The 12077-nt window shown below is 35.3% G+C and overlaps 1 protein-coding gene across 1 annotated transcript; it reads right to left on the bottom strand.

Annotated features, from left to right (window-relative positions):
* Nucleotides 1-5169: 5169 nt before the first annotated feature.
* Nucleotides 5170-7274, bottom strand: LOC110023420 (pentatricopeptide repeat-containing protein At2g35030, mitochondrial). Its single transcript, XM_020722833.1, has one exon. The coding sequence runs from the start codon at nt 7057-7059 to the stop codon at nt 5272-5274; it is 1788 nt and encodes a 595-aa protein (XP_020578492.1). The 5' UTR covers nt 7060-7274; the 3' UTR covers nt 5170-5271.
* Nucleotides 7275-12077: the final 4803 nt, after the last annotated feature.

Here is a 12077-nt window from a genome sequence, read left to right as displayed (position 1 = left end):
AAGTCGCAGTGGACAAGGCTCCACTTTCTCAACACAGGACACTTAGACTAATGACTCAGTACTTTGTCTCCAACTATAAACTTTTATGTTCAAAACCTAGCATATTTACATAAATACCTCCCAAATCCTATATATTTAGATATCTAACACCAAAATTTTGCTTTCTATATTTATACCATTTTTATCTTACATATGGCATAACAAATGCCCTCATTTTAATTCTTATCAAGTCAAATATACCTTTTTTCATGTATAAACAAGGTGGTTTGTATGTAAAAATTGAAATTTGTGTGTTAAATATGCAAATTTATAAATAAAAGAAAAGAAAATAATTGGCTTTCGAATGAATATTCAGTTTTTAGTATCTTTGTGCCCAAATTCTTCACTTTATGCCTCACAATGACTCACCAGACGCGTACCGACAGCCCTAACAAAACATACAATTTCTAAATCATTATATGTAAATATATACTAATTAATATCGAAAAAACAAAAAAAACTCGTTATGCATTTATTAGACATGGATAAGTTTAATTTCTTACATTGACATCATGTTAGATATCATATTCCGATTAATTAAATACATTATTTAATTAAATATAAATAGACATTAGTATTGGTTTCAAACTCTGAAATAATATCTAAATGCCCATTTGGTCGATCCTATTAATGATAATATATTTTACAGACTAATAAATGGTTTTCATAAATTAAAACTGGAAATAAAACACTGATTTTTGAAAAGAAAAAACTAATGGTATTTTTTTGATAAAAAAAATTATAATACATTTTAAGTATGTTGAGTGAAACTAAGCTGGCTCAAAAATAGCAATTATATTTTTGCATTATAAATAAATGAAAATAAACATTCATTTAAATCTATGTTCCATTTGCAATCAGGCAGGTAGTTTGATTAATTTTTGTAGAATAACATGACATCTGTATGCAGCGTTTATTGTGTACGGACACCGCACGCAAATTTCCTGCGGTGTCGGATCTGGACCGCCAAAATACATTTTTTTTTTTTTAGAATGAGGTACACTTTAAATTTGTTATGGTTCAGATCGGACACCAAATTTTTTATGTGGTATCCACATGCAATAATTTTTCATCTTTATGACCTTAATTGGGCCACCGAACAATTAAAAATGAAATTCAAGCCGGGCCCATAATGAATCAGAAAGAGCGAAGCATGTCATTTTCTTTGAAGGATTTGAAGGCCCATGCAAGCATTTTCTTTGAAGGCCCATATGAAGGCCCATGCAAGCATGCCATTTTCTTTGAAGCATGTCCATCAGAAGGGGATTTTGCATTCATAACACTCGAAACTTATCTTTTTACATATTTCACACCTTAAACTTCTAATTTACAAAAAAAACACCTGCAAGGATTCCGATAACGACTTCGGCAAAATGGAGAAAAGACTGGATTTAAGAACATAAAGGATTTAGAAATGGCTTTATTGACGGAGTTCTGGCGGAGAAACGAGAGAGAAATGAGATTTAAAAATGTCATTTTTGTTGAATGGTGAAAGGAGGAGAAAGATGAAGCTTTGAAGGTCATTGCACCCCAAAGACCGGAGGAATAGCATGACCGAGAGAGGAAAAAGAAAAGAGTTTCAGAGGTCTTTGAATGCCGCAATCCAAGTCTCGGTTTGACTTAAGAAGTGAGAAGAATTTTTGTCATCAAAGCTCGTATTCAATTCGTTTGATAAACTAAAGAGTAAAATATAAATAATTTTCTTGAGCTCGATTTAGAAATATGTCGGACAAAAACAAACATCTTTCATCGCATTTAGCTTATTATTGTTCCAATAACAAACTTAATTTTTAATAATTAATATAAAAATTTAAAAAAATATAGAGCAAATAATTATGAATTTATTAAATTATAAAAAATATAAACTGAATAATTAAAATAATATTAGATTAAATAATTTAATTTTAGCCATATGATGATGACTTAGATTACAATATTAAATTTTATCAAATATTAAATATTTTAATTAAAAAACATTAAAATTAACCCTCACAAATATGATACTCCTATTTATGAAGTCTCTCATGTACATATCCATATTTCCAATCAAAACTATCCATATTTCCAATTAATATTGCATATCAGGGAAGACTCTCTGCCTGCATTTGTACATCTTCTTTCTCCTGAAGACTTTACACAATTAAAAATATTTAAAATCATGCCGCCCAAGGAAACAACTAATAAATTAATGAGAATGAAAGAAGTGAAAAGCCAAATTTCATCATTTATAAAAGGCTTCTCTATGTGATCATAAGTTAATCAAATTAATTAAGAGAAATTAAAAAAAAAAAACACAAATAATTCATGTGTTTGTGTTTGTGTTTGTGTTTCAATCATTTCTTTAAATGGGCTGCCAAAGTTGAGCCTGAGAGGGTTACTAATACTCAGTGCACGCGGGATTCATGGAAAAAAGAGGAGGAGGAGGCAATGATGGCGGTGAAGCCATTAAAGATAGCAAATGAGAAGGTGAAGATTATGGTGCCTTATACACCCATAATTTCTTTCCCAGGTCTTATTTGAGTCTATTCTGTAACTGGTAGGAATAAACTTGTTTTGTATTAGAAATTGTCTTTATAATAAATAAAGGGCTGTCCCCCCTCAAATTCAAATTTTTACTTAATTGAGAGAGCAATTTGATCTTTTACCCCTCTTGAAATATCAGTAATTTCCCCTTGTTCAAATTCATATTTTTAATTTTATGGGAGAGCAATTGTGTCTTCTGTCCCTCCCTAAATATCAGTTTTTTTTTTCTTTTTGAAATATCACTTTGACCTTTCAAATATGCTTGAAAGCTTTGAAAAGTGATTTAATGGTTTGATTTGAGCTAGATTTGATTTGGATTAACTCAATTTTGGTATCATCCATCTTATCAAACTGATTAGTTTGACTATAAGTTAGTTGAAATCAGAGCTCTTGACGACTCTTGGTTTAGGTTTGAATATTCTTGCTCAAAAGATTGTCTTGAGATTTGTGTCATGCCTCGAGATTCGTGTTAGAAAATAGAAATTTGTTGATGACGTATCAACCTTCATTACCTTAGCTCCTTTAAGGTTGGGACTAGGGGAAAACTTTGCCCTCCATAAAAAAAGATGTTGGTTCCGCCTATGAATATTAGTTTGTTTGGCGAATAATGTGTGATATTGTTTACTTCTAAACCTGTATAAATATCCCATATTTTTTATGAGTTATCAATTAAGTCTCAAGAAAAATTTTGTGAGCTTCTAAAAAGAATTTGTACGTGTTTTAGAGTCTTATTTCATAATTTTGAGTTTTTAAAATTTTTAATTTTAATCCACGACGGTGAAGCTATTGAAGATAACAGATGACAAGGTGGTGATCATGATGCCATGCGTGCCCATAATTTCTTCCTCAGCTCTTATCTGATCCACTTCTTTAACTACTTCTAATAATTTTTTTTTTTTATTTAATTTTCTTATAGAATCATATTTGATGCAAAAGCAGCTCAAGGCTTTCGGACCTTTTAATTAGGGGAATCTACATATATATAGATGTATATATATACATATACAATACTTCAAAAAATAAATATTTAATAAATAAACCTATCCCCAATGTGGGTGAATAAATAATTAAATTACCATACTCCCAGAAGGACAAATTTCGGAATTATTTAAAATTGTGATGGTATCACATAGGCCACAAAGTGTCGGCAACGTTGAGCTCACTTTACATGTATGATAGATTTATAAAAAAGACTTTTTTAATTATTTGTTAACCGTTTTCTCTGAATGTGTGCGCTTTCGTGCCATCATTTTGAGCATGAAATTATATTTAATCTTTACGTAATTATTACATAATATTATTTAAATTAATGCAGGTTAGGTCGATGATTGCACTAACATTTTCTAGTGATATCTTTTTGCTACCTAATCCTATGAGTGTCACGTTGTAAAGAATGCCGGCCCCGACCCGACTCGTCAGCTCTTCAGCTCACTGGTTTAAAATATAATTAATATAAAATGTGCTAAGAAAATGATAAAATTTGAGACTTTATATTTAAATTATTAAAAATATAAAAAAAGGTATTTTTACAGTTTATATCAAATGATTTATTATTATTATTTCCTAATTTTAAATCCTATTTGATATTTTATTACAATACTAGTTTAAATTAATAGTATTTTCTTGCATTTATATTAATCAAGTTGACTCGTGAGTAGGTATGAACTCCTAGAATAATTCTCGAGCTGGACTCGACTTGTTTACATGCCCGACATGTATCAATTTTATTAACAATAATGTATGTTCATGTTGTTGGTAATTAAGTCGATGGAATATACTAATAGAATGGGCGAAAATAATCGCGAGACTATGGTTAAACGATAATGGATAAGAGACCAAATTTGAATAATATTGGTTAAAAATTTGTGATTGGGAGATCATGGCTGATTGTTTATGGTTGAATGATGATAGCTGAGTGGCAACAATAGAGTAATAGTGTTTAGTGAATCATAATTAAGGGTTGGTGGTAAAAAAACTTTTGTTGGGTAGTAGTAGTAGAAAAATAGAAATTGAGCGTAATAGTAAAAAAAGAAATTGTTGTTGAATAATGATGTCAATTTACCATGCATAAATAATAATGATTAGGAGATTATAGTCAATGATAATAGTCGATAGCATTGGCAATCGAATGCAAATGGTCGAAAGATGATACAACAAAAACAAAGCCTTAATCCCACTAAGTGGGGTCAGAGGTCGAAAGATGATAATAGTTAAACCCTAAGCCCTAAACAATGATATGATAGCGGTGGTAAGGAAATAATGTCGTGATAACGTAACCTGTGATGATAATAGTTTGGTTGTGGTGGTCCAATGATAAAAGATTAAGAGGCAATGGTTCAATCATGGATGTCTGAGTGACCACAATGCAATGGTGTTAGCAATTAGTGGTTTGGCAATGGTACTCAAAATAGTGGTTTGGCAATGGTACCACAATGCAATGTCTGAGTGACCAAAAATTTTAAGTTTTTGAAGTTTTTGGGCTCTCGCCAAATCAGGCCTTGATCTCCCCTCATGTAGAGAATGAGTGTCAATTTATTTGGAATACTGCTTTGATTGTTTTTGCCAAAATTCTTAAATCAGTGCATCCAAAATCTTGTATCGATCCTCCTTGATCACATATGTTTTTTAAATCTTTAAATACTAATTAAATAATATTGAAAAATATGGAGAAGAGAAGGCATTGTGAGCCATTCACTCATCTCTGTTACCCTAATCACAAACTGATGATACATATTTCATCATCTTCATCTCATGATGAAGTTCCTGAAGCATCCTCTCAATCGAATCAAAGTGGCTGTGAAACTTATCCCGCGCTAAAAAGACGTGAACCATATTGCCAATCTCAATCCAACTGCATCCCGGTTGCTTCTTCAATCCTCTATCTTCCATCTCTGATCTAATTTCTGCAGCTTCCTTCCATCCACCACCGGAGGCATAGATATTTGACAACAACAAATACGCCCCACTATTGCATGGATTTGCTTTCAATGCTTCCCTTGCTGCCAATTTCCCAAGACTCACATTCCTGTGCAAGTTACACCCGCCAAGCAGAGCACCCCATACAAAAGCAGAAGGGTTCTCAATATCAACCCAAGCAATCCCATCTAATCTACCTGCCCGGCTACAGAGATCCACTAAACAAGCATAGTGTTCATCTCTCATTTCAATGGAGTCATCCTTCACCAGAGAGTCAAAGAGCATCAGTCCCTCATCAACTAAACCTGAGTGGCTGCAAGCTGAAAGCAGTGCGATGTAAGTTATGTCATTGGGCTTCAAGCATCTGCTGCTCATATCCTTAAACAAATTAATGGCTTCTTCACCATAGCCATGATTTGCATAAGCTGCTACCATCCCATTCCAATTTACCAAGTCTTTTTGGTTTGAGACATCGAATACTTTTCGAGCTGTTAAGATATCACCACACTTGGAGTACATGCTTATGAGAGCAGATTGCACAAATGGAGAGACTTGAAAGTTGGATTTACTTATGAACTGATGGACTTGTGAGCCTTCAATGTGAGCTGCAGTGCTGCTAATGGCAGTCAGAACACTCACAAATGTGCCCTCATTAGGCCTGGTTCCAACAGATAGCATTTCCATAAAGGTTTTCAGTGCTGATTCATTGTCCCTTTCCTGTGTGTACCCTGCTATCATTGTAGTCCATGATACCACGTTCTTCAAAGGCATTTCGTCAAACAGCTTACGAGCATACTTTAAATCCCTGTTCTGTATAAACCCAGTGATCATCGTGTTCCAGGAAGTGATATTCCTCTCCGGCATAGCTTCAAAAAGATGCATAGCCTGGTCAATTCTCATATTCTGCATGTAGCCTGATATCATAGCATTCCAAGATACTACGTTTCTATGAGGCATTTGGTCAAAAACCTTCCGTGCATCATCAACCCTGCCATTCTGCGACAAACCAGACAAAACTGCTGTCCATGAAACGACATCTCTCTCTGTCATTTGAAAAAAGAGCTCGCAGGCTTCCTCGATTCTGCCACACTGAGCCAATGCAGTTATAATCGTGTTCCAAGAAACAACATTTGTCAAAGGCATTTCATCGAACATGTCAAGAGCCTTATCGACCATTCCATTTTCAGCGTAAGCAGAGACCATAGTGTTCCAGGATACGACGTTCTTCTCAGGCATCTGGGCGAAGAGTTCCTCAGCATCCCGTAAAAGACCTGCACGTGCATAGCCTGAGAGGAGGGCCGTCCAGGTGATGACATCACGGAGAGCATCTGAGCGGTAAAAGAGAAGCTCGGCCTCGCGAAGCTGTCCCGCACCGGCGTAGGCGGCGATAAGGGAGGTCCAGGTAATGAGATCCGGATGGTAAATTTCGTCGAACAGCTGGCGAGCTTCAGAGATGCGGCCTTGTCGGCTAAGCCGCGTGATGAGGATGTTTTGCTGGAAGATTACGGCCGCCGCAGGGGCCGTGGAAGAGAAGGAACGGAGGGCAGCGGATGAAAGGAGGCGGTTGATAGCTGCATGCATCGGCTGGACTTTGGTGAGGGGGAATACAGCAGAATCCTCATTATTGAGAGCGGTTAAGACCGTTTAACTATTCTATTTGGCTCGAAGAAAATTTGTTAAATCCCTAGACTTAATCAATTAAAGTTAAAGTGGTATTTTAGGACGAACAAAATTGATGTTTCAGGAGGACAAAGAATTAAACTATCATTTTACATAAGTAAAAAATAATTAAATTTTAGGAGAAGAGAGAGAGAGAGAAAAAGAGAGAGAGCCAAAAGAGAGTAAAAATTCCTTTTCTCTATCTTGAACCTCCTACTTATAGGGGTTCTTATAAAAAGAAGAAAATAATTATAATAATCGTCCAAATAATTAAATCCTATCGAATGGATATTATATTATAATACATAGAAATATAATATTTACCGACTGTCAGATACCCCAGTTTAGCAGGTTAGGTTGGTCGGCCGAATCAGTCAATTTTGTTGAGGAGACCGATGGACAGATCAAAAGAAATTGCTCGATTCCAACAAGAGGTTCATCGGTCGATAATATGTCAGTTGAAAGCTTCTATCGATCGATTGCTTGACTAGTGGATTTCTTTTTCTTTTGCCAAAAATTCAATCGCCTGAGTCTCCATTCCTGGCCGTTCCATTCCTTTGAGATTCGTGTTGGCATTTTTCTAGTATCTAGAATCAATTTTTGAGCGATCAATGATCTTCGGGCTACATTTGCTAAATCACAATCTTAACATCACAAGGTCAGTTAACAATTCGATTTCAAGCCGATCTCCCTAAATCATCTTGAAAAAAAATTAATCCAAAATTTTGACTAATGGCTCTACTCTTTTATTTCGATCTAATCTTGATTCGGGTCAAAATTCGAATGAATTTTTGAGCGGTTGAATAATTTTCGAGCTAAATTCATAACTCTGTGAGCGAAAAAAAAATATATATATATAAATGAATACTTGTTTCATATTTTTATAAATAAGCTAATTATTTATTTTATTTTGTAATTAAATATAGTTAATTCTCGATCACTTCTATAATAAATGTTAATTTTAGTGTTCCATCGCGTCATATGACACAATTTTCATACACATATTATGTCAAGATGTTGCATCGTAATGCAATGATTTTCAACATGATTTAACATTGACCTCTTACATGCAAATTCCATAAATCAATTTTTATCTTTTTTTTTATTTTTTATTTTTTTATTTAGGGATTTATATTCATTTCTATTATTAAGGGAGCTCGCTGTGCTTCGAGAACTGTGCCAACTACTTTTCCGCTTAAATTCTTTTATATTACTAATTTAATTGCACACTTAAAAGTTAGGATCCTAATCATTTCAGTATGCACCAACGAGGGTAAATAGATTTATGGGGGAAATTGCACATAGCACCCAAGTCTCATAGATTTACCTTTCTCATACCTAAAATTTCATTTTGTACATATACATAAGTAGCACTGCACTTATGCATGACATGATGAATTTAACTATTAAAATATCGTAATGAGTGCTACTTTTTAGATGATGTTTGTAATTATGAAAGTTTAGATGAGACATAAGTATGAAAATTTTGAGTGTTGTGTATGTAAAAGCCTTGTGAGTGCTAGAAAATTCGCGGCGGTAGAGTAATGCATTATCGTCTTAGCGTTGCACGAGGATTCAACACACACTCAGCTGAAAGGGAAACAGCCTGTGATGACACCAGAAGTTTTACGTGAAAAACCCGTAAAAAGAAAAAATCACAGGGTCTGACCTAATTATAAAAATTCACTATAAGTTGATGAATACAGCGGTCCCTTGTCCCACAGGCGGGGAAGGGTTACTAGATTTTCCAACTTACAACGCCGACTGACAGTGTCTAGTCAACAGTGATTGGTGGTGGTCAACGGAGGTCGGCGTTAGTCGCTGACGATCGGTGGTGGTCGACGACAATCGATGATGGCAGAAATGTTGATGAGCTTGAGCTTCTTCTCCTCAAGTTCTCTCTCCAGTCTTCCCCTCATGTGAGGGGTGTGGCTCTATTTATAGTGTTCTGAGTGCAATTAATGCAGAAATAGGAACCATTTTAATCGGACTATCCAGAGAGCTTCCCTCAATCAGATGACGTTTGATGAACATTTGAGTACCTTAACGATGTCAGAATTGAGCAATCTTGGGCTCGTTGGATTCGACTTATCGAGACACTTGATTCCACAATGAACTCGCTAAATTCGACATCCGTTTGACCTTCCAAATGTGTTCGGAAATCCTTTAAGAGTAGTTTAATGATTTGATATGAGCTTAATCAGGCTCGGATTGGACTAATCTTGATACCATTAGGTTCTTCTCATCGAGTCGGTTAGTTTAACTATAAGTTTGCGGAAATCGGAGCTCTGAATGACTTTTTATCTAGATTTTAATATTTATCGCTCAAAATATTGTCTCGAGATTCATGTCAAATGATGAAAATTTGTTGGTGCCGTATCAAGTCTCTATATTTATTTAAAAATTAGTCAATTTAATTTTATCCAAAAACTGAAATTTAAAAAATCAAACCAAACAAATTACTGGTAAAATTGAATCTATCGGACTAAAGTATAATAGGGTTTAAACAAATTTTATTTTGAGAGGCGGATATTTACTTATACGACATTAAAATGAAAATGACGCAGAGACGGCAACAATACATTCCTAATATCGGATTTCAGAATGGTGGTAGCAATGACATCATAAAGAGCAACAGCCTAACAAACGATTACAGTGGAATAGTATTATTGATAATAATAAACTACACAGGCAGGACGAGTTACGCCAGTAGAAACCTGAACGTGAGTTCAGTTTGTAATTTTCGGAGCATATCTTTTAAGGACAGTAAATTTCAAAACATGTGTTGCCATGATTATAAAGAACATTTAATAATTTTAGGGGCAATGATGCTGCTGCCATTACCATTGCCTGGCCGCCACTGCCGTGAAATCAATGTCACCAATCTCACTGTTGCCTATAAAAGGCGCTGATGCTGCCATTGCAGTCATTTCCGGATCACAGCCTCGGAGCCTCTCACCTCTGCCCCACTGGACCACCCGCAACAGTTGTCGCTAGACCACAATTATTTCGCCGACGTTGTCGCCGCGGCTGTCATCACCAGAGCACCAATGACACCACCGAGTTACCATCTCCAGGCCCCCATTCACTACAGAAATTCTGCTGAGTAACGTTGGAAGATTCAAAATTTCCGTCGTAACAAAATTTCGTCGACGCAGAACTGACATATGGTTGATGGAAATTTCCCTTGCTACGGAATTGTGTCGCTGTATATCGAATGTTTGTTATTGATTTACATCGGGTGCAATTTCAAGGCAAATTTGTAAGAAAAAAAAAAAAGCAAAGCAAAGATTAGATTTTTAAGATTTTTACATGCCTGCAAATAATAAAATACAAACATCATAAAAACTTATTTTTTATCACAACAAAAAAAATCACTAACAAGTCCAAAGAGTGATACCAAATTTAATTTAACAAGTACACATGTAAATGCTCAAATTCACAACTATACTTAAAATGAATATTAACAGAAACATAAATGAAAAAAAAAAAACAGTAGACTCTATAATAGAGGAATATCATCAAACACATAATGAAAATCCTTATCCTCGTCCTCAACATCCCATCAACAATACTCATATGCCGCTTGCATCGGTGATCAAAACTCTCTGCCAAACTGCTAGACAATTTGCAACCATCCATTGGCCCTCAAACATCTATCAGAGCTCTTCAATCATTGCACTGACCCGTTTGGCAAGCTCATCATGTCGAGCCTGTAACAAGCTAGGGCCACCCACAACAACATGAGAGCGCTCGCCGTCAAACGCATTGCCCTTTGCGCCTAGGTCGCACACCCTCCCATTCTTCTTCCCCATTGCTTGCTTCCATAGCTTAAAATCGGACTGAGCAGTGGTAGAATGGCTACTACTACTTCTAGCGTATGTCGAGGTCTAACTAGCCATTTGTCTCTCTCGGAGTTGCTCGTACTCATCATTCATATTTAAAATTGAATATTAATAGTCATTTTAAATATTAATAGCCAAAAAAAGCAAAAAAAAATAATTATTTTGTTTACATTGACAAAGCGAGCGGGAGTGGTCAGAGACCCGTTGTTGTGTGCCCGGGCGTCGATGTGTTAGAACATGCAATTTTGTAGTAGACGGGTTTCAGTAAAGCTGCTTGGCCTATGTACATGAGATAATAGTAAGTATCAGATAATTGCATAAATCCTTAAGTTTCTGAATTTTGAGATAATCCTATCAGTCTTCTAGTAATGCTCCGTGTGGTTCGATTTGAGTGTAAGTACTATGTTGAAAATCAAAAATTCTGGTGGCTTTCAAATTTCCAGTTTGAGCCTGCGTCTCTTTAGTGTGTTGTTTGTGCAATGGAAAGCGAATTGGTTGTTGAGCAGGAGAAGAAAAATGAGGGCCGGGAGGTGGAGTAATTGTCTTAGGATGGCTAAGAGAAGAAATGATATTTGTGGGTTGATGTTGTGAGTTGTTCAGGGAGATGGTATTGTGTGATTAATGACCAAAGGGGAATTAGCGGGAGGAATGGTGGAGGTAGAAATGAGGAAGGCTGGTGGGTAATTTATGGGTTGAACTGAAGACAGTGATGAGACAACAATATTTTATCAGGAAATATATGTTCAATGAATTTGACAGGACTGAAGAAAATAAATTTCTTTTCCTAAATATCTAAACATTTGTAACATTTGTGTTGAGTACTATAGCCCAAGAATATGCATTTGGGAGCTTTGGGCGAAAGTTTATCTGATATATTGTGATGTCATCAAAAGTAATAAGGCAACCGAAGTTTCTTAAGTGTTGATATTCAGGTGGTTGTTGATATAAGAGTTGAAAAGATGATTGATTTTTATTATTACTAGAAGATTGACGATTAATAAGATAGATAGCAGTGATGACAACTTCTGTGTTTAATAAGATAGATAGCAGTGATGAAAACTTCTGTCCAAAAATTTATGAGTAGGTTATTTTAAC

Source organism: Phalaenopsis equestris, unplaced genomic scaffold (genome assembly GCF_001263595.1).
Source record: "Phalaenopsis equestris unplaced genomic scaffold, ASM126359v1 Scaffold000224, whole genome shotgun sequence".
Taxonomy (NCBI): domain Eukaryota; kingdom Viridiplantae; phylum Streptophyta; class Magnoliopsida; order Asparagales; family Orchidaceae; genus Phalaenopsis; species Phalaenopsis equestris.
Note: the sequence above shows the minus strand (reverse complement) of the source record. Positions and strands in the feature narration are given on the sequence as shown.